The following is a 23,449-nucleotide window of genomic DNA, read 5'->3' as shown; positions in this document are numbered from 1 at the left end:
GATCAATGCTTTTGAACAAATAAACCTGCCCATATGTTCATCATCATCCTGTTCTGAACTTTGCTGCTTCTGCCAAAAAAACATACAGAATATAAATGCTTCATTTGGCTAATACCTCATGTTAATCTATAGTTTGTGTCTTGGGTGGATTCTCTCCTGTTGTCTGTTTTAATTTAACTTGGAGTGAAGAAGGAGACAGCCCCGGGCCTGTTCTGCTATCAGTCCACACCCACCACACATCATTTAACACTTGAGAGTCACCAGATGAGCTGCAGCTCTTCAATCTACTCACACATAAAAAAAACAAAACAACTCTTAAAAGCATTTCAGGAATCTGCTGCATAAGCTAACACGCTGAATACCAGTATGAGACTGTCCTCAGTACCTGCCAACAAACAAACTTATTTAACGTGAGGATTTATGTAACGTTTGATTGATGCCCAACACAGACTTCACAGGGCCTCTCGGCCACAAGGGGGCGCCTTTGTCACAGTTTAAATGTTAAAACTTTATGGCTTTGAGCCAAACAGTGGTGTTATAAGTTAAAACATCCTGAACATTTGGGGGAATGCTTTCACAAAATTGATCACGAACAGTGGATTTCTTTGGTGCTGCTTATGAATTTGTCACGTTGGAGTTCAGCGACTACATTTAGCACTCAAGACCACATTTGCAGATTAGGGGGCACTAAATTTTGTATTGTGACTAACAGACTTCCAGAAAGCTGCACTGAATTTTGGCATTTTCTAAAAATAAATAGCTAATTTTTTAGGCACTTCTTCAAATATTGTGATACAGCTACAGCTAGTTTTAAGATTATACCAATTACTAATGTGGAGTCAGTAATAACCTACTTTACACAGATTCTAGATTTTGTCGAAATAAACTCACCCAAATTTGGCATATTGCTATGTTTAAAAATGTTTACATTATGAGGGTGCTACAAGACCTTCCAGGTTTTTGAGGTTTTATTTAACAATTTTGGGGGAACTATAACAATTTTCCAATGATGACATTTTGGGTGGACAATTTTTGGTATTTGATGCATTTTAGCAAATCTTAGATGATGACAACTAACATATTTTTCTACTGTCTACTGGAACCAGTTTCCCACACAGGCGTTCTTGCTGTGCGGCGACAATGCTAACCACCGGCTACCCTTGAGTGGATTTTGTCAAAATGCTGCAAAAACATGCAGGTTATGTTAATTGGTTACTTTAAATTGTCTGATGGTGTGAATGGTTGTCTATTTTTACGTGTCAGCCATGTGATTCACAGGTGATCTTTCCACGGTGTACCCCGTCTCTCGCCCTTCGTCAGCTGGGATCAGCACCCGCCCTCCCCGATGCCCTCTAAATGCTAAGTGAGTATCGCTAACAGAATGCGCCAAATCTTGGAATTTCTGTGACTGCGGTACCATGTTTGGGACTTTGGAGGCGGTATTAACAGTTTTAGGATTAACACAACAAATTTTTGGGGCAGTGTCAGAAAATGTTGAATTGTGAGTACAAACAGAATTTGGGGATACTAGACTGAATTTGGTGATTATAATGCATTTTAACAAACTTTGGTTATAAAAACTGACAATTTTTAGGTTCTCTGCCAAAATTTGGGGTTTGGAGGAACTACTATGTTTTTGTATTGTAACCGATGCATTTCCGTGCGACTTTCACAAATTTGGGGATTTGGGGCCACTAAAAATAAGTGGGTTTCCTATTTGTTAGTACTGGAAGCCCCACATCAAATTTGGGGGAACTAAGTTGGACTATGACCTTGGACAAATTTGGGAAATGGTGTAATAATGGATTTGGGGTACTATGGCAGAATATCCTTTACTTTTTGTGTGTTCAATGTCTTGACAGCATTATTTTCTTGAGAAACGTACTATAAATCGTAGATTGTCCAGCTGTTTATCAAATCCTCCTGAGGACCCCAGAAACTTCTGTTCCGCCCCTGAAAACCGGAATGATTCATTAAAAAAAAGGAAAGACTCACTTGGACTTTAGTTTACCAGACTGTGTAATATTTTCCCATTGATTCATGAAATGAAAAAGGGGGTAAAAGCCTCCGTCAGTTTCCCTCCGCTGATCCCCCCTCTTCCCGAAAAGCATATCTGCACTGCTGTCTCCTTGTGGCCGAGACGCACAGAAGCCCTCCATCACCGGAAAGGAATGTAGAAAACTATGTAAAAGTTTCCGAGTGTGTGTGTTCGCCCTTGCGTGTGTGTCTCCAAGAACTTTTCGAGGTTACACATCATTTTTTGGCCCGGCTGCATGTCGTAAGAGCTCGCGGCGGGGCAGGCAGAGCTGGGAGCAGCCCCCCTGTTAAGTAGCAGATTGTGTGGAGAGTCTTCCCACTTGGAAAGAGGCTCGCCGACGCGTCTGGGAACCAAAAAACCCGCTGAGCTCTCTGACTTCAACACCGGACCACCTCACTCTCCCCTTTCTCAGGTTGGGGTCTACAACTGAGACTTAAACCTTTTTTTTAATTAGAATTTTTAATTTCTTGAACCACACCAAAGAAATTCGACAGCCCCCTTTATAGGTCAGTCCTGCATGATTTTTTATTTTTTTCAGGTGAATTATTTTAGTTCCAGGTGATTTTATGTCATGTAGATAAAATACTTTCCTGCAGTTTTAAATACCGTGTTACTTCCAGACTTTATTATCTCTAATATTTCGGTTACCATTCATTTTCAATCAGGATATTTCAAGAGACGCATGGACTATTTCTTAGTAATGCAGTGCGTAATTGCGCACGGCGCCAGGATTTGGCGCTCGGCTATTCTGAACGGTGGCAAGACATTCTCTTCATTTGAGTGGGTAGATCTACTCAGCAGAGATATCAGATACTAAATTAGACGCTTGGTACTGTAATTGCACCACAATTTAAGATGCACTAAGACGGGAAAGGCGAAATCCAACACACAGAGAAAGAGGAGACAGGTTTGCTTTTTTGCGCTTTACATGTTTTCCATGATATTAAATCGGCATTATTTGTTATTTGAAACTATTAAATTGTTGGATTTTATTCATTCAAACGTATAAAGTCTGTAATCTAATATTTTGGTTGTCTGGGGAGCAGTTTTTAGGAGCGCGAGGGTCGTGGAAATATAAGTTTGTTAAATATTCTTGCTATGACAGCTGCAATTTTTAGAGGATTTTACGCAACCATTTGATACTAGACGTTGATTTAATTGCTATAGAAATTACATGAGGCAAGTGGTGAAGGCTTGAAGTTCACATTCGGGTTGCTGAAAGGTCTTGTGAAGCCCTGAGGCTACTGCGGGGCTGACTTAAAAAGATCTAACCGCCTCCTTTGCTCCTCTCGCAGCTTCATTCATGTGCTGCTGAGCCCAGAGGAGATGAAGATGAAGAGCAGGCTGTCTCTGGTGGCGGCTGCCCTCCTGGCACTGCTGCTGTCCTCCTCTCAGGCCCAGGATCAAGGTAAAGCTGCTCCTCCTCCTCTTCTCTATGATCCAACACATCTGACTTCAACTCCTCTCACCTCTGCCTTTTCTCTGCCTGCAATGTGCACAACTGCATATTTAGTCTGAATAAAAAAAAATCACACAGAGAAAAAGAAAATGTGTGTTTGTGATTTGATTTGTTTGAACTGATTTTGCCTTTCAGCCTCGGTTTAACCTTTGATTGATGATTCCCCCTCGACTCCAATAATTCCAGTTTCTATCAGGAATTTGCAAGATTTCCTCTTGAATAGAAAATCAGTCTCAGCTTCAAATATCTGGTTTGAATTTACGAAAAGAAGCTTTTCCTTTTTTTGTCCAAACTAGTAGCACTTGGGAAGTGGTTTTTAGCCATGAGTTTAACTTGCTTAGAGCAGTGATGTTAGCTGAGACTTAAACATACAACAAAATATGGCCTCCAGTTGGTGATTAGGCAACAGCTGTGCAGAAAAATTATAGTTTTGTTGTTAGAAAACTTTCGTTAAAACCCTTAACAAAAAAAAGGCCAACTGGTGCTTCTTTTATGTAATCAGTTTACATCTATCAGTGTTGAAAGACAGGAATGTATTGAAAAATCTATCCTAAAGACAAAGAGACCAGAACAAGTATGCATTTTAACCTCTGCTGCGTCCTGTGTGAGGCTGTATAGCTGACATACATGTCTGTCTTTGGGTTAAGAGGGGCATCTTTCCAACTTCAGGCCGATGTAGTTTGATCTTTTTTACACCAGGAGGGGCCCTTGCTTTAAATCTACTATTACTGTAGCCTTCGATTCTCCAGTTTCAAAAAAGAAAAAAAGAATGGCACGTGGCCAAGTTTCCTCCCGACGTCCTTTCTCCTGATGGAACGGAAAGACAAAATATGAGTTTCACATTATTTTCCAGAGGTTTTAGAGGTTAGGAGAGGAGAAAATCTGCTCCTCCGTGCCTCTGGATTTTATCTCAGAATAAAAAAATATAAAGTGCAGTCAAAAAACAAAAAATGTTAAAAAAAAAAAAAAAAAAATCAAATCACCAGGAGGAGGAGAATCTTTCTTTTCTCTCCTTCCAGGAAAGTTTCTGACCTCCTGTGACCCCTTTTTTAAATGTCCCAGTGGGAGCCCTCGCAGCCTCTCCAGCAGTCACAGCATCGTAACGGGGTCGTATATATTCTACAGTGTGGAATAGTTTGACGTGTTGGGGCCAGAGTTTAAGGCTCAAACACCCTGAAGAGAAGGCCTCTGCTCTAAATTGCACATTTGAGGTTAAAAAGTTACAAAATAAGCCGTTTAGAGCAGAGTCCTTCAAAGAAAAACTCCAATTGTGAATGTGGATGGTGTCTGTGTTTGTACAAATGTGTGCGTCCAGCTGGTTTAAGAGCTGGAACTTTTAGGGCTAGTTTTTGGCCATTTGGAAACAGAAGCAGCAGCCCACGGCCCTTGAATTGACTCACCAGGTTGGTGGTTCCTCCATTTTTGACGTCCTGTCACCCTTCCAGTCAAGCCTCGACCAGGTCAGCTGACCCTGAGTCTTGGCTTTACGACAATATTTTACAATGATATTCTTCACTCCCACACTAACAGATAAACTGGTTGGCGGTCTCGTAAAAAAGTCTTAGATACCATAATCCTCAAACTTTAGCTAGATAATATCTTGTATACTTTATTTTCAGTTTATGTTTACTTTCTTTCTTTACTTTTACATCGTGTGTTTATTTCAGGAGGACGTGCGCAGCTGCAGAGTTTCATAAAATGAGCACAAACTCTGCAGCTCAGATTACCATTAGATTAATTTTCCTCCAGCATGAAAAGATTAAGAATAAGACTCACTGTTTCCACCTGTTTGTTATGTGAAAAGGTTAGGTTTCAGTTTAGGCAAGTGAACACTTAGGAAGTAAGTATTTAGGGAGAAAATGAGAAAATAGCCAGCCCAGGGGTGGCAAACTCTGGATTCATAGCTTAAATATTAATACAACGTAAGTTTTGAGTGTTGGTATAGCATCGGTAGTATCAGTGCCAACAACAAAATGGTCTTAAGATGTTCATCTCATTGTACGCGATGTGTTTTATATGACTGAGTAATTAACAGAATAGTTAAAGAAATGTCTGGTGAATGGAAATATATTCGAAAGGAGTCTGTTCACTCCATAAATCATGAGCGATCCTGTTTTCTTGTTGGAAAAACAGATTATTTGCCGCTGAAATCAACCGAACATGCAGTGCCGTACTTTAGCTAATCACGCCATTGAGCTACTTAAACATGTTTAATTGTCAATGTTTGAGTTACTTCCTGTTCATTTTAAGCTCTTAGCACGATTACGTTGAAGTGAGTGCAAGCCAACAAGACAGCATTTAGAAAACAGTGCGTCATAGCCAGCTAGACTATGAAGTATAGGTGACATTTTAGAATTTTGTTCTCAACCCCAACCTGAAGAATATCATTTTAAAATATTTTTTCGAAAAATTATCTGTGGTCCTCTTGTGTACATGGAAACTTTTTGTCCGTTGCCCCAAGTTGTTGTTAACAACTTTTCATGTACACGCAATGCATGATATCCTCCATGTCCGTGATCACAAGATCAACTTTAATCTGTGTGCACTTTTTATTTTGTTTGTTGTCACAAAGACCAGCGGTTCTTAAATTATAATCCAGATTCCTACACTGTAAAATTTGACAAATTGATCTTACTGAAAAAAAACCCCAAACAGTTGCCTTAAAAAATGAATTAAATTTAAGTATAAATCTCATTTTATGTTTACTTTATACCTAAGTGCCAAGTTTACTTGAAATTGAGCTGTATTTAATATTTACAAAGTTGTTGCAACTTAAAAATGAGAATTTCAATAACCTTGTTCTTTCTAAGTTTTTGCAACTTTGGTAAACCAAGTAAGTCTGACTTACCTTGTTCATGACAAAGAGGATTTTGCAGATGATGAAGTTAGAAGATCCGCAAGTTCTGTTTACTAAACATGTTTAAGAATATGCAAATATGACTATTGTGCATTCAGCAGAATTTTTTTATTTTTATTAAATATAGCTAAATTTGAAGTAAACGTAACAATTAGATATAAAGTAAACATAAATAAAGATTAACAGTTATGTTACATTTTTAATTTTTTCAGTTTCCTAGAGTTTAGTAAAATAATAATAATAACAACAATAATAAGTAAACTAAACTAGTCAGATTTTACATTGTAAAGGGATTGTTGGAGTGGACCAATTCTGTGATAATATCCTTTTAAAAATTTGGGGTCTGGAGCTGACGTAGTTTAAGAACCTCTGGTGCAGATTTTTGGGAAATGTGAACGGAAAAAGACGTACGCGTCTTCAATGACATGGTGCATTCTTTTGTGAGGTTTGCAATGGAGACGATGAAAGTGATCAGGCAGACCCATTGTACAATCAATACCGGAGAATTTCATCATGATTTGTGTTTTTGTTGTTCGTCAATTCAACTTTATAAGTTGGATTGAGGTCATGGACAGTCTGCAGGATTTCAGTCGGTCCATGTTGTAGTTTGTTGGCTTTTTATTTTTTGACTACGTGGTTGGTGATTTAAAGAGTGACTCCAGTCAAAGATTTTTTGGGATACAAACTGCCAAAAACATCTGTTAAAATGATCGGTATGGAAGCAAAGAGTGCCGTCAATTTAAAATTAAAATTTAAATCAATTTGAATTGATTTTCTTTGAAATTTCCAGAAGAAGAATTTTGAGAGTTTTGAAATTTCAAAAACTTTGAAGGAAAAGAAAATTGAAAAGTGAAGCAAACAGTCTAACATTTTACAATTTAAAATTTAAGTTTCACAGATTAAATTGTTTGTTTTTGGTCCAAAAAATTCAAGTTAAGTCAAAAAATGTAGTTGCTTTCTTGGATGTACATAGGTCCCATGAAGGCTTTTTGCGACTCCTCGGATGAAGTTTAATTTTGGCAGCCAACTTTTCAATAATAAGGGAATGACTAGTTCAGTCTGAGCATCTTGAAACAGTTTCTCTTTTAAATATTGGACACTATTTTCTCCCTGGCTTTGTGAAGCCAAAAAAAAAAGAAGTTTTTAAAGCTCAAAATGTTAAATTCCTTTCTGGAAAATTCAAAGCACATCAATTCAGATGGATTGTCCTCACAGTAAAATACTTCAGTGTTATAAACTCAGTGGTATTTACTGGTAGATTGTTTGTGCAATGAGGTATGTAGTTGCTTATAAATTTCAAATTGGCCTTTCTTTGTTTCCATAGCCCCGGTCATAGCCAAAATTCACCAAAGTTTTCATCTTCCCACCCTGTTTGTGTTTCCTTCTTGAATGTTCTTAACTGTAGGAAGGTGACGTTGTGTTGTTTTGTTGTGTTTGTTGTCTCAGTGTGTTGCTTGAGTTGTTGATTGTGGCTGCTGGCCACACAAGCTCAAACGGAGGTCATTTTTTTCTCCTCCAAAATGGCTTTCCTCACATCTGTAGTTTGGTTTGTCTTGTGTTGTTTGCTCCAACAGTGAACTTGTCAAACTTCATTGCTGGAAGTGTTGACTGTTGGGAAAAAAACTTTTATACTTTACAATACAATACATCCCCCTCCTAAAGCTGCAGGATTAACTGTGTTTTCTTTTCCTCTTCACAGTCGACCCTCCGTCAGATTTGAGGTTTAAGATTTTAAATGAGAACACAGTGCAAATGTTGTGGAGCAGACCACAGTTCAGGATACAAGGCTACAGAATACAAGTGACGTCAGACACAGGTGGGTGCTCATTAAACGTGCGAGTTATGTCCTGCAGAGCCCGTAACATTACAAGTGTCATAAAGTCTCTTAGACATCAGTCTGCCCAGCAAGACTCGACACTTCCCGCAATTATGTGAAGATTTCTGCAGACACATGTTTGGCTCCAGGAGCTCTAATGATAAAAAAAGGGGGGATACAAGAAAAACATTATCACTGCCATGGAAAACTGTCGGCATTAGTTTAGCTCAGGAGTGTAGATGTCACTTCCTTAAGACTTCATCAAATAGCTGAGAGCCATATCTGCTACTGCTACACTTAACACACCTGTACAGGGTGTTTTTCTATGGTTTGCCTCTTAGTTACAATAAAGAGATATCTTAAAACCAGTGGTGGAATTTAACTAAGTTCATTAACTCAAGTACTGTATTTAAGTATGAATTCAGAGCACTCGTACTTTCCTTGAGTATTTTATTGTCATGCTACTTTGTACTTTTTCTCCACTACATTTCAGAGGAAAATATCATTTATCTCACAGCTTTAGTGACTTTATAATAATTATGATATTTGCATAAAAATTATAGGAAGGGTTTATAAATATGTTTGTTATAAATTAAATTAGCAAACAGTTTATACAAGTACAAGCTGCCAACTTTTCTTTAAAACATCTAATCTTTTTCTAATTTTTTGACAATATTTTTGAGTTTTGGATGGTGTCATTTTCAGTTTTGTTTCTAATTGTTTTGTTTATTTGCCCTTTTCTACATTTTTTGGTGTAATTTGAAGTTTTGGGTATTTTTTGTCCTATTTTTTATAATTTCGATGTATTTATTTATTTTTTAAAAAATTGAGTTTGGGAGTTTTTTTTTCTATAAAAATCAATTTTCCGTTTTGGGGTGTATAATTTTGAGGCTTATTTTTCTATTTATTTATTTATCTATTTATAATTTTGAGGCTTTGTGGGTGAATTTTTGGGAAGAATAAATATAATAGAGCAATATAGAGCTTGTTTACCCCCCCCGAAATAAAATAAAATAAAGTAAAATAAAATAAAAATAAATAAAAAAATAAATATAAAATTACTGGGGGAGGATCGTCCAGCCCCACTTCCTGTGCTCCACTCCGCAAAGCTCTGCTCGCTCCGGCTCGGTCAGATATGATTCAGAGCGCCAGCAGGTGATCATGCCCACAGCATTAACGTCTCATTTAAACCAGGTAGGTTACCCCAAATTGGTAACTCTGGTTATAAGTTATTATAACTATGTATTACTACTATGTTTACCAAGTGTAATTTTTGCATCACCACTACACAGACTGATGTTAGTTCAAGAACTAACAGATTATGAGAAGTTGCTACTGAATGTTTTTACTCTGTTAATGCTAGGTGAAGCTAACTGACGAGGCTAACTGTCCGGTGTCACTCTTAGCTAACGTTACTGAACCAACTATCTGTGTAACTTTTAAGTACAATTAGCTGTGTGAAATAGCTAACCGACATAAGTAATGCTAACAACAAAACAAATAACGGCGACAGCAAATGTTAGCGTGCATAACTAGGTTCAGTAACTTTCAGGTGTAAGTATACTGTTAGCTCATTGACCGTTAACTCGCTCACCTGACAGAGCTGCCCTCAGTGTACTTATTAATATCTACCAGTTGTAACTGCTAGGTGCTTTAAGCTAACCTTACCGAAAACAGCTAAATGACAAAACGAACACTAGCTTAGGCATTTGCACTCAATAACTTTTAGATTTAATGTTTACTGTTTAGTAACTCCTAGCTGAGTGAAAATAACAATTTACATAACCAGTGTTAGCTAAAGAACTCCTAACTTTTGTTAAACCAGCTAACAGACAGTACTGAAATTAACTTGTGCATTTACATTCAATAACTTTTGGGTGTAACTGGTAAGTACTGTTAGCTAAGTGAAATTGCTAACTGACATAACTAATGTTAGCTAAAAAATACAAAAAAACTTACTGTTAGCTTGCATATTTATGTCCATAACTGTCAGAAGTAAATAACGTTAGCTTGCATATTAATAATTGCTAGGTGTTACAGCTAAATATAATCAGCTAAGGTTAAGAAAATGCTGACAGACAGAACTATTGTTAGCTAGCATATTTAACATTACATTTAATAACTTCCAGGTGAAACACTGTTAACCCAACTAGTTAACTGAAGCAGCTAAATAATAAATACTGGACCCATTTTGATTGAAGAGTAAAAGAGGATTTTTGAAAATAATCCAAACAAGGAAGACTTTACACAAAAATTATGTTTAATAATTAATAATAAAATAATTGCTTTTCACAAAACCAAAATAACCCTTAAATTCCAAAATGTTAGGCCAGCAACGGCACACTTGGTCATGTTGGTTAGTTTTTCAATTTAAGGGGGTATTAAGGGGCACATTGTATTTGCCTGTAAGACACAAAATAATATTTGCCGCTTGATTGAATGGAAGAATGGGGTATTTAATCGTTAAAATAATATGTTTTGATTCATAGTAATGCGGAAAGTTTTCATCAAATTGAATCATATTGTTGTTGCGTGTTGACACGGCTCCTCCAGTCTTCAGGTCAACAGTCAGAATCAGGTTTTTCTGAAGCCCTGTTTTGACTCTTAGAGAAGTGAAGTAATGCAATAGTTTCCTAATGGCTTCCCTCTGACTTTGTGCATTCTTGTAGAAGAACCAACAAAAGAATTTACTCTGCCTGCATCTGCGACTAAGACCTCCATCTCAGACCTTAGTCCAGATGTGAAATATGTCGTAACAATATCTGCGTACGCTGGATCACAGGAGAGTCTGCCCATCTCCGGCCAGATCACACGTGAGTCACCGTGTCCCAGAGTGAGTGAATGAGTGTGTGTCTGTTTGTGTATGTATGTCTGTGTGTGTGTGTGTGTAAATTAGCACCAGACCTTCAACAAAATGCTAGTAAAGTGAGTCTGCAGCTGGTCAGTTTTGGCACAGAAGTCACCATGATAATGACCTGCTTTAGTCTAAAAACCACACTGGCTGGTAAAACACTTAAAGGCCCCATATACTCAGAGGACAAAATAACAGGAACACCTAAGTATTGTATGTATGGAGTATCCCAGGAATGTGTCCTAAAACCTGAAAATTTGTGAGCATTTCAGCACCTTCAGTTCCCTCGTTTCAAAGTCAGTGGGTTTTTTGAATAGGTTTTTGGTCAGATGCCTGAAATAAGTTCTGCGGGAAACACAAGCTTGAGAGACTTTCAAGTTCTGTTCTGCGACATGAAATACATCAGTAAATGCCCCACTGTGAACTTTGAAGTATTTTTGCAGTAATCCAAAATCCAATGGAAAAATCCTGGAGGCTTTTTGATGAGGGAACCAGGGCGAAGCTAATTTCGGCATCAGCCTACAGAAAAACATCATCCCTGCAACACTGTATAGAGATGGATCATATGACAACCATGACTTCTCAATCGCCCCCTGGTGATTGGCTGCAGTACAGGTCATTAACCCAGCACCCTCCATGTTACCCAATGAGACATGGCCCAAACTAAAAACTCAAAGTACACGGCAAATATATTTTTCCCAAAGATGGATTCTCTCATTTTAGGTACCTATTATCACGCTGCTGTAAGTTCAAGTTTTCATTTTCTCATTAGTTTGGTTCTAACTAGTTATTTGATGCTATAAAAAAGGGGTTTGACAAAATGATTGTATCTGTTTGAGCCAATGTGTGTGCTAGCATGATTATCGTGATGGATCACAAGATAATGTTCTAATTTTCATTTTTTTTCTTTAATCCTATAAAAAATTGGGGCCTCCAAAATACTTTCGTTGGTTGAGCTATTAGTAATTTATGTCCACAGTAAGGTCTATGATAAATGGTCGTAAGGAGCTTTAATTTAAAGGCTCACGAGCCAAAAAGTTTGTGAACTACTGATTTATTTGGTGAAAGAGGCAATGCATTCAGTCTTTCACTGACAGATAAGATCAGAAAATAGCAGTTGCTGCAGGTCAGAAGACATAAAAGTCCACTAAAAGTTAAAGTCTCATTTGACATCACATATGAGTAAGTAAATGAGTAGTGAGCCAGATTTCCAGAGATGAGTGAGGTCTCCATTAATGTAATGGCAGCAGTTTGGTGGGGACGCCTGCTTGGCACCGCAGCAAACACTGATGATCTGAGAAACCCTCCGAGCTCGGGAGATTCCCTGAAAATCTGTCGGAAACGATGACATCAACCTGTTAGTTTTGCCATTTGGGAGCTTGCTTTGCACGTTCATTGTATCTATGAGGAGGGAATGTTGCACAAGAAACCCTCTGATGAGAGAGAATACATCTCATGTATGGAAAGAAGAGACGAGTTCTGGTCCAGTTTGAGTGGTCTGTCATTTGTTGAAGAAAAACAGTGACAGTTACCGACAGAAAATGGCTCACAATAGATCATTAAAATGAAGATTTGAGGCTTTTGTGGATAGAGGGTAGAAAATTGCTGAAGATAGATTATCTGGATTGTCTCTTACTTTTGTAATTTCTTCATTATGATATTTTCTTTCAGTTGAGTCAAGTGGCGGCACCAGAGGAACATCCCGGAAACCTGAAACTTCTGAATCAGTCAGTAAGTCCATTTTGTTGATTCAGACCTTCATTTGACAAGTGGTTTCACTCAGTGCTAAGATAATGAGTCTCAAACATTCAAGTCACCGCTAGAACTTTTCCACTTTTTTTTCCTCAAATTTACTTCCCACCGCTGGGCAGCGTCCATCAGCGTGAGCTCAACGGCAAAGGGAGGCTCCTACCGCACAACACCCCATTGTATAGCAATAATCAAAATTAGGCCCCCATAAATCTCTGAAGTATTCGGTCATCGGTTTGGTCAAGTGCCGGCCAATTATGCCAATGTGGAGGAAGCAGAACATGCTCGGTGCGGGGGTCGTAGGTGGGGCGGGGAAGCTGCTGTTGGAGCTGGGGGAGCGAGCTGAGAGGAGCCCAGCCCTGAAGTGCTGAGAGAAGTGGAAACCATTACAGATGCTGATTTACAAGAGCACTGCTGCTGCTGCTGCTGCCCTGGCCCGATTCTGCAGATGATGACGAGCTTGTGCAGATTTTTCCTTCGTTTCATGAGAGGAAAGTCACAAGGAAACTCCCAGAGTAGGAAAGCAGTTCTGTACCTCTACCTACAACACCACAGTTAGATTCAACATCCAATTTGACTGAGCGGCTGTTTAAAGATGCTTAAACAACCAGAAAATAACGACTAATATGATTTAAAAACTGGTAAAACCTTTATCTTTTGCAATATAGAGCTTTAATGACATAAAACTTATATCATATAACTCATATCAACATTGAGCATGTAGAGTACTTAAGTTCTCATCCAACTTGTCACAACCTTGATTCTGCAAAACCTTTAATTAATTTTGGTGTGGCAATGACATTAATGTTAAGAGAGCCTTAATGCAGCCGTGTACAACATTCAGGGCTCCCGCTCTGTGTGTTTTAATGATTGTGTCGGTGCGTGAATGTTGCGTCGGTGCGCCCACCTTCCAGTGCTGCCCCAGGTTAACACGGTTATCGTTGTCAGCACTGGTGCTGTTGTTAGTACACTTTATGGAGTTAGTGTTTCAGCTGCTAGCTGCTTAGCCATCTCCATGCTCAGAACTGTTTGCAGACAACCTGAATCAGGTCCTTTAAGTTTTGGAAACTAACAGTGCCATACATTCTCAAATGCAGCTAGTAATGCACAAAAGGTTTTAGGGAGATGGTCATAGTTGATGCTTGGCGTGTCGGAAATTTAACCAAAACACCAGTTTTATCCAAGCTTTAAAATTTGTTTTGGCATGACTGAAATTGAGTTATGCACTAATTCATGATCCTTGTTTTTTTATAATTAAGAAAGGGGCCTTATTACCCAAATTTCAGAAGTGCCCTCATGTTAAATTCACTTTTTCTTCTTCTCCCCTCTCTATTTTTTTTCCTCTCCTCTCCTCCACTTCTTCCTTCCTTTTTTTACTTTTTTCCTCAGAATGCTCTCCCAGTGCCATTGCTGATTTGGTGTTCTTGGTGGACGGCTCTTCGAGTGTGGGCAGGCCAAACTTCAAATATATCCGCAACTTTATCTCAGCGGTGGCCAGTGCTTTTCAGATTGGAGAGGACACAACCCGAGTGGGCGTGGTCCAGTACAGCAGTGACCCCCGAACAGAGTTCAACCTCAAGAAACACTCGACCCGAGAGGAGCTGATCCGGGCCATCGGCTCACTGCCGTATAAAGGAGGAGACACCAGGACAGGTACATTGTTAATTTCCTTCAATTTTAGATTTTTAGTTTTCACCTCAGTTTAATTTCCCAATTTTTTTTAGCATTTTTTCTTTGGACTATGAATTATTTTATTTAATTTTTTTTTATTTACAGTTTTCCCTTTTAGATGTGCCTTTGAAAGAAAAATCTACGTTATATTTAAGTTTCAATACTTTATTTAAATATTTTTTTATATGTTTATTGATTTTTATTTTTTGGTGTTTTGGAAAGGAAATGATCTTAAATAATGATTTTTATTTGTTTTTACTAATTAATTGTTTTTACATGAAGAAGGGGCTTGTCATACACCACGAAAATTAATGAACATAACTGGCATTTAAAATGAATGAAAAACTGAAAATGAACATGTAAATGCTTCAGGCATTTTTTCTTTGTATTGCTAGTAAATCTAATAGATTACATTAATGATAGATGATAAATGTAAAATTTATGAAACACAGAAGCAAGTGTTTTTATCGGTGAGCAACATGTTTAGTATCTATTTCATCAAACTAAGTAAAATTAAAAAATATGTTTTAAATTGGTCCAGAGCTGAGTATGCCAGTGTCTCTTAGCCTCTTCTTAATTTCTTTTCTTAATTTCTACTTAATTTCTTGGTTGACCAGCAGTGCACTGGCTCCCTGATTAACTCATTCAATATTTCAGTTTTATCAGAACAAGTTAATTAGCACATTATATGTCGAGCAAACCGGTGGGTCGAGTCTACACAGCTCCAGCAGTTTTTAAATGCAGTTTTTCTAAATGAAAATGTTGATTTTCACAAGCCATGTTCTATAAAAATGTTCTCCTTACTAAGTAGTGACTATAATCAAGAAGTGTTAGTCCTATACTGTGTATGCTGACACAGAAAGCTTAATCCCTGCCTGTCTCGTTGCTTCAGGCGATGCTCTCAACTACCTCCTGAGAAACACTTTCACTGAGGCGGCCGGTTCCAGGAGGAGTTTCCCCAAAGTGCTGGTGATCATCACAGATAGCAAATCTGAGGACTCAGTGGAGAATTACGCCAGGCAGCTCAGGAGCAGGGGGGTGGAGATCTTTGTCCTCGGTACGTAGCCAGAACAAGTTTATTACATTCCACATCTTACATTTTCCATTCGTATTTAATGCTTTTAACTGTTGTTTGTAACAAAAGCAGCTCTTGATGATGTAATAACCGAAGAAATTCCAACATCATTAACATTACAAGCGAGTGATAGCAAGTTTAATGTATGTTTACACTCTGGCTTCACTGTCAGACTTTCCACAAACCTAGGATGGAGGAACAAAAGTGGGCTGTTGCTATGGTGTTAAAGAGGGCTAGCGGTTGAATAATAATAACAGATCATCTTCTATGGTCTGTGAAAACAGGTCACTAATAGATAATTGCTGAGTGAAACATGGAATATGCTCTCAGTTTTTGCAGGAGAAGCCGGTAACGTGCAGAAGTAACACTGTAAATGTTCAAAAAGAAACAATTGCTCAGTAAATAAAAGGCAGGAAGAAAAGAAAAATTTATGTTATCTTATGTTTAAGTTCACTTCTGCATCTGCAAAATAACCAGTAGAAAAAAATATTGGAGTGAAATGAGGAATATTTGCCACATCACATTGATATTTCACTGACTCAAACTTTGAATAAACTGTATTCTCTGAGGGCTTACAGCTTTACTAATAGTATAAGTGTTACTAAAGAATATAGGACTGTAAAATTTCATATTTACTGCCCATGCGGTCAGACTTTCCAGCAAGAGTAGAATAAAAAAAGTTGAGGATTTGAGAACTTTTAATATGCTAATGTGGAGCCAAACGCCACGTCTCTATAGATTGCTCATTTCATACAGTATTTACAGACTTGGAGCAAATTCACCCTTTACCTCTGACACGACAATCCATGAGATGCCAGTGATTTTACAACCACTGCTATGAATACACTGGTGTTTCCTCTTAGCCCAGAAATGAGTGAATTTCCCTGAATTTATCAGGCGGTGTCAGTCACAATGGTTTCAATGGAACAATTTCTCTGTTGTCATAAATAATCATGCACTTAGATTTTTTATTGTTTTTCTTTGTCTGTTTTAGGTATTCAACAGGCTGATGAAGAGGAGATGAAGCAGATGGCTTCCACCCCTCACAGAAGTCACATCTTTAATGTTGCCAACTTTAACTCGATGAAGAGTGTGCAGAAAGAGCTCATCACTCAGGTGTGCGCTGGTATCGACGATCAACTTAACTCACTCGTCAGTGGAGAAGAAGGTGAGATGTGGGAAAAAAACAACAACTTTATACTAAGTACACATGGAGTTTATAGTGCCTGAAAAAACGGACACAATGTCACATCTGTCTTAAAAGTCCCATTAAAAAAGCAAAACACAACAACAACAAAAAAACTGATAAGCATGTTTCCAAAATATCAAGCTTTTCCTTTAGGTTTTGATCATCATTGTCATCATTTTAGCATTGTTGTTTTTCTAATGGTCCCTTTTTTAAGCATATGTAAATTTTTAATGAACCAAATTAAAAAAACCCTAAAGATATATCTGATCTGCACCTACACTGGTACTGAGACAAATATGTGCACATTAATTGCACAATGAGATTCAGATAATTTTGATTATCACTGATTTTTGCAGTCGTTGAGCCAGCCTCCAACCTCCAAATCCTGGAGGTGGCCTCAAAGTCCATGCGGTTGACCTGGGACCCCTCAATCGGAGAGTCTACTGGATACAAGGTGCAGATGATCCCCATGATGGCTGGCAGCAAGCGACAGGAACTATACGTGGGCGTGACCCAGACCTCAGTGGTAGTCAGAGACCTTTCTCCAGACACAGAGTACCAGGTCAGTCTGTTCGCCCTGAAGGGCCTGACACCCAGTGAGCCCATCATGCTTATGCAGAAGACGGAGCCAGTCAAAGTATCAGTGGGTGAGTATAAAATAGTGATGGTCTGATTTCCCAACTAGTTTATTTTGACTTTTTAGTACATGTTCCTCTTTAAGAACGAAAAGTCTCAGAATATAATTTGATATAATTTAAGTGAATAGCCTATATATTAATGCGCTATCACTGAAGCCAGCCAGTTACCTTTTAATCGTGCTTTTTGTTTTTGCAATCTAGAGTGTTCTCTTGGCGTGGATGTTCAAGCCGATGTTGTCCTCCTGGTTGACGGTTCCTACAGCATCGGTCTTGCTAACTTTGCTAAAGTTAGAGCTTTCCTGGAGGTGCTGGTGACCACGTTTGATATTGGGCCAGATAAGGTCCAGATCAGCTTGGTACAGTACAGCAGGGACCCTCACACAGAGTTCTATCTGAACACTCACCATGACCTGAGCGCTGTGATCAAGGCTGTGAGGTCTTTCCCGTACCGTGGCGGCTCCACCAACACTGGCAGGGCCATGACCTACGTCAGAGAGAAGATCTTCCAGGCCAACAGAGGTGCGCGCCCCAATGTTCCCCGTGTCAACATCCTCATCACTGACGGGAAGTCGTCCGACGCCTTCCAGGACCCAGCCACCAGGCTGAGGAATGCTGATGTTGAGATCTTTGCTGTCGGCGTTAAGGACGCTGTACGAAGTGAGCTTGAGGCCATCGCCAATACGCCAGCAGAAACCCATGTGTACACCGTAGAGGACTTCGATGCCTTCCAGAGAATTTCTAAAGAACTCACACAGTCCATCTGCCTAAGAATTGAGCAAGAACTTCGCAACATCCAGCAGAGACGTAAGTAATATTTCTTGAATCCTCTATGCTGATGATAATGTGCTATGTTCAACTTCTTTTGAACAATCTACTGTTGGTTAAGAGTTGGTTGTCATTTGGAAATCATCACTTTTGTTTTTAGTTTTATGTATTCTAGCTTTATTCTTGTCATAATGCTAAAAACAGAAAAGAAAGCACATTAGTAAACAAAAGTACCTCGATATTTAGTAAAATTAAGCTGCAGTAGTCATGCATAGGGTGTTTTATGATTGACTTTGGCAAAAAGGTAATTAAAAAGTAATGAAAAATAAAAATATTCAGTATTTTCCCATGCATTAGTGAAATGTGGGCTGCTTTCTACTGGTTTTATTTTATCTGGTTTATCATTGTATCCTATCTTCAGCTGAAGAGGTGGACACTGAATTATCTGGTTTGAATAATTTAAACTCAGTTTTGCTCAAAGATTCTTTGTCTGTGATTTGTCACACTGAGCGAGGTAGTCACATAATATATTATCAGTTGTTTGTAAGAGGGTTGAGAGCGTGTTTACCTGTGCTTATCCATTGTTTAGTTGTAGAAATAGTTTGCATACTTAGTTTGTTGGCTTTATTTAATCTATGGCACATGAAGGAACAAAAATGTGCCAATTATGGAGCACTAAACTGTCAGTATATTCTTTTAGAAGGCATACAACACAAGATTGTTGGTTACTTACTGTGAACACGCTAAGAGCAAATAAAAACCAGCCGCAGATTTACTCGATAAGCATTTTGCCTCATCGCATTTTTACAGTGCAGTGTCTCTTGGATGACTGCCTATGGTCTGGCACCTGATCACTAAAGCCCAGACCTCACCTGAGTGCTGTGGAGGTACATGCCCATAAACATCCTGAGCACAGAACATCAAAAATAATAAAAAACACAACAGGCAGAGTGTCCGTGGGAAAATTCACTGCCTAACACTTGTAGTGTAGTGTATTCATAAGTGATGAGTGAGAGGGATTATTTTTTTTTGTTGTTGTTATTTTTAACGAAAATCTTGCATTGTGTATCTTTAAGGTTGTTGTTCACGCAGTTACCACTTTGTTTAAAAATTTAATGAACAGTGCTCAATGCTTTTTAGCATTGTGCGGGTCAGCAAGTTAATTTCTTTTTTTTAAAGCTAGACTGCAGAATTTTTTTCTCCCTCCTCTGGCAGTGAGAGTTATTACACAAACACTGTTGAAGTGTGCTTACACTCCTGTATGGGTGAGCTTGCTGCCTCACCCCCACCCCCAAGAGCACTCTCTTTAAATTGTTTTTATACATTAATCCATCCTTTGAACAAAGTTTATTTTTTATCTGGAGCATCCGCTCCAGAAACATTATTGATGCTTCTTAGGGTTTTCCAAAATAGCTTCCACCATACTCAAAGCTGCGGCTCCATTGCCATGCTCTCTTTATTTCAAAACTGTCATCATACATAGGGTGTGTTAGTAAATCTAACCTGATGCTCCACACTAAAATGAGAGAGCTGTTGTTCGAAGAAACAGTGTTCTGTTTCTCCATGAGTTAATGAACGGTGTAGTTAGTCACACATTCACTCTGTTCGGCGCTCTGCTTGTCCGTCTCTCCAGACAGAGTGCCACTCCAAGAGCTTAGTGCTCTGGATAACCGCATGGTACATTGCAACAGCGCTTTGAATTTCCAAATGGTCGATCAGAATCACCCACATATTCCTCCCCCTTCCTGTTCCCCTCAGTCACACAGACACCCAACACAAAACTGTGACACAATGCAAAATACAGAAATCTTCATTTATATGTAAAAGTCTACCACTCTAGCGTTATGTTCATGTTTTAATGAGAACTATCAATCAACTTTAATGATTTAGAACATTGGTAGTGATCAAACATATTGACAATTAATCACTGCAGCAGCCAGATTTAACTCTTAACACCCATTGTAGAGGAGAATACAGAGTAGCACCAACAACTGTTCATATGCACACAATCACGCTCATGTCACTTTCCCAAGCGTGTCTTTTTTCAACTGAGCCCTCCTCTTTGCCGAAATGTGTTAAACACATGTCTACCTTTTGATCTTTCAAGGGCAGAGAGAGTTTCTGTGAGTGGAAACATTAGAACTGGGTCAAATAGTGTATGCAGAGGTTCCTTTTTCATTTGTTTAAACCCAGTTGCAGCACCAGATGATTCCATTAGTACACATCAGACCGTCAGGTGTGTTGTCCGTCACGTATCCGTAAACAAAGCTTGACTTTGAAATGCATTCTTTGAACTGAAATCATTAGCCAACCCCAAAACATCTGGTAGTCAAGTTTAAACATGCAAGAAAAGTTACTCACAAATGCTGGTTCACCCACTTAAAGCCAACTATTAATCACTTTCTTACTTTGCCAAAAGTAGCTTCCAGGTCTGCCAGCACAGAATGTGACTCACACCAGCTTTGATTACTGATTATATAATTCTTATATAATAATGACTTTATGTCAACAAAGAGAAGTGTACAGGAGCCTGCCTGAGCGGCACAGTCACAACTTCCATCCAACAAATTGGCTAAAAGAGCTCCCACAGTGGGGAGTTGCACAGCAGCCACCCTCCTCATGTTGTTTGAATGATGGAGCTGTCAAGAGGGTTGTAGATTGTACAATTTCTAAAATGGCATGTGGGTCAGTCCCTCTGCTCTCCTGAATCCTTCATTTGTTTTCTTTATTATTTTTCCACAGTGCATACAAACATTTATCCAAGAATAAGGCTCAGCCTGGTTAGCATCATCCTTTTTGATATAGTTAAAAATCATTCCCCAGAGTTTTCACTTTCCATATGGCAGTGTTTCTGCTTGTATTAACTTTGTTACCTTCCACTTTTTTCAGAACTGACCCAGCCGAAGGCCCTGTCCTTCTCAGAAATCGGTTCCAGAAGCTTCAGGACCTCCTGGGAGAACGACGCAACAGACGCCTTGTCTTACTTGGTTAAATTCAGGCCAGCAGATGACGACGACGATGGACACTATGTGTCCATGTCTGTGCCCAGGGACACACTCACCACTGTCCTGCCCTACCTTACCCCACTCACCCGTTATGAAGTCAACATTTATGCACAATACATGAAAGGGGAAAGCTTGCCTCTGACTGGCTATGAGACCACTTTAGAAGGTATGTTGACATTTAACCTTGTTTTTTAAGCTGGCAAAAAGGAGTGGTAATGCAAACTAAATCATTCACATTGGTTACAGAGCTAGGCTCCGTGAAGAACCTAAAAGTATCTGAAGAGACAACAGATAGCTTCAGAGTATCATGGCAGCCAGCTCCAGGAGACGTCACTCGCTACCGCTTGACCTACGAACCTGCAGGGGACGAGAGCTCCAGGCTGGAGACGACCACCGTCGGCACTGAGACAACTATTGTGCTGCAGGAGCTTCAACCTAAAACCACCTACCGCGTTACAGTCACTCCTGAGTACGCCTCTGGCCCCGGAGTGCCACGGCAGACTGACGGCACCACCAAAGAAGGTGACTATAGCTTTCAGAGCACCCATTACACTGTAGCAAATGAAAAGAGACGGAGCACTTAACCCGCATTTTGCATCAAAATTCACATTACCTAGTAATGTCACAACTCAACACAACCAGAAAACACACATGCCAATCTTAAAGTGGGATCAGTGCAAGTTACTGTTTTTAAGTGATTTTCTACAACATCCATTAAGCATAAACATCAATAAATCTGTTTATGAATTCTCTAAATGATGCTCCATGTAACTTCAGATTGTGGCCACTAATAATCACATCTTAACTTTTGCTACGGTATCAAATCTAGGTGATCCTAACCTAGCTGATTGTGTCTTTGTACCTCCGTGGCTAAAGTGCAAACAGTGACTGCTAAAACAAGCATGACTTCACATTGCCAAAAATATAAACAATATTAAGGGAAACAAACAAGGCCCAGGAGCAAAGTTGGGCAATAACAAATGTGATTAATTTGTTAAACCCTTGGCAAAAATACACCACCTGTTTCCATCAACCACAGCACGATGCCTGATCGAAAATATAGTGCCAACACTGACAATGTGTTTATACTGAATGACGCAAGCCGAGGGAACACAATACATCACAAAAACGAAATTTACATTTCTCTCAGCTTATAGTGTGACTGAGAATGTCCCATCAAACAGGCTCTTCTATCACTGAAACAGTTTCATGAGACCATTTTAACTGACCTTTTATTATTTTTGTCATAAACAGCGTCACATATAACATGTATAGTATATTATTTTCTAATTAACCTAATTCATCCTGAAAACGCAGAAAATGCGATGACTCCATAAGCCTGTGAATAAAGGCTGTAAAACCTTTATTCACAGGCTTTAACTTAAAAACAGTCAAGGGATCAAATGGTTAATAGATAATGATCAACAGATCATAAGTGTTTTAAGCTCCAGTAGGTGGCAAAACTGTCTTCCAAAGCAGATTTTGGACCAGAGGTTGAGGCTCTGAAGTCCAGAAATCTGATTAGCTGGTTGAGTAATGGCTGAGTTCTTATCCACAACAGGTGCCTGCAGATGTCCGCTGATCATTTTGTCTGTGCTTTGGGACAGTAAAAACTATTATTCTGGGAGCAAGCTGTTATTCCGTCTATTTGCGTCATTTAAAGACCACAGTGGAAATAAGAGCTGACTTTATTCTGACATTTTCAGTGACTCTGTTTGTCCACAGTGGATTTTTTGTAAGTCTCCCTCTGCCATTTGGCGTTTGCTTTCATTCCGAAATTGCCTGGGAGTGCCAGGAGTCCACACATTTTCGACCCCAGTGGAAAGTGAACTCCTAACCTTGCAGTGTTAATACAACCTGCCACCCATTGAGCTCCTCGTCAGATCAGTCCTGCCTTACAGGGAAAGAAATGAAAAACAGACAGAAGCACAGAAAGTTGGGAAATAGAAGTGGGTCAAGATGTCCTGTGATAAACAGTGGAGACGGAAAGTGAGGGAGATCTAGAGAGTTAACAACCCTCTAAAATCTGGACAGTGACATAACAAAACTGTCGAGATCTTTCCTAGATTCTTGAAGGGAGATTATCTCATGGAGAAATTTATCAGCTTTAGCGCTTTAAGGGAGGTACTGCATATCTTCACAAGACATTTAAGATTAGCGACCTTGAGCCAAAACGCTGGAAATAAACAAATTATGTCGACCTGTCGACCATGGCAACAGCATTATTTTACGGTGTCTAAGTGTACTGTTCACCTCCTGGTTCCTCCAACTCCTTCAGACGGTGCAGCTGCTTGTCGTCTGAGGTGATTTTTTTTGTTTTTTGACGGTTTATAAAA

The 23,449-nt window shown here is 39.0% G+C and overlaps 1 protein-coding gene across 5 annotated transcripts in view; it reads left to right on the top strand.

Moving 5' to 3' along the window:
- The first annotated feature begins 2,315 nt into the window (after nucleotides 1-2,315).
- The window catches only part of col12a1b (collagen, type XII, alpha 1b), a 145,472-nt gene continuing 124,338 nt past the window's right edge, over nucleotides 2,316-23,449 (top strand). For 2 of the 5 annotated variants that reach the window (XM_042503436.2, XM_042503434.2), the window contains exons 1-12: nucleotides 2,338-2,544; nucleotides 3,334-3,446; nucleotides 8,054-8,170; nucleotides 10,840-10,983; nucleotides 12,693-12,752; nucleotides 14,160-14,423; nucleotides 15,334-15,498; nucleotides 16,511-16,684; nucleotides 17,062-17,352; nucleotides 17,545-18,147; nucleotides 20,998-21,279; nucleotides 21,360-21,635. In XM_042503436.2, coding sequence (XP_042359370.2) covers nucleotides 3,365-3,446; nucleotides 8,054-8,170; nucleotides 10,840-10,983; nucleotides 12,693-12,752; nucleotides 14,160-14,423; nucleotides 15,334-15,498; nucleotides 16,511-16,684; nucleotides 17,062-17,352; nucleotides 17,545-18,147; nucleotides 20,998-21,279; nucleotides 21,360-21,635 — 2,458 coding nt within the window. In that variant the 5' untranslated portion in view covers nucleotides 2,338-2,544; nucleotides 3,334-3,364. Of the gene's footprint in view, nucleotides 2,545-2,592; nucleotides 2,946-3,333; nucleotides 3,447-8,053; nucleotides 8,171-10,839; nucleotides 10,984-12,692; nucleotides 12,753-14,159; nucleotides 14,424-15,333; nucleotides 15,499-16,510; nucleotides 16,685-17,061; nucleotides 17,353-17,544; nucleotides 18,148-20,997; nucleotides 21,280-21,359; nucleotides 21,636-23,449 lie in introns of those variants that run through there. The other 3 variants (XM_088089736.1, XM_042503437.2, XM_088089737.1) reach the window with 3 other exon arrangements.

The sequence above is a fragment of the Plectropomus leopardus genome, chromosome 16 (genome assembly GCF_026936395.1).
Source record: "Plectropomus leopardus strain MGB_pleo_1.0 chromosome 16, ASM2693639v1, whole genome shotgun sequence".
In the NCBI taxonomy this organism is placed as follows: Eukaryota; Metazoa; Chordata; class Actinopteri; order Perciformes; family Serranidae; genus Plectropomus; species Plectropomus leopardus.
Note: the sequence above shows the minus strand (reverse complement) of the source record. Positions and strands in the feature narration are given on the sequence as shown.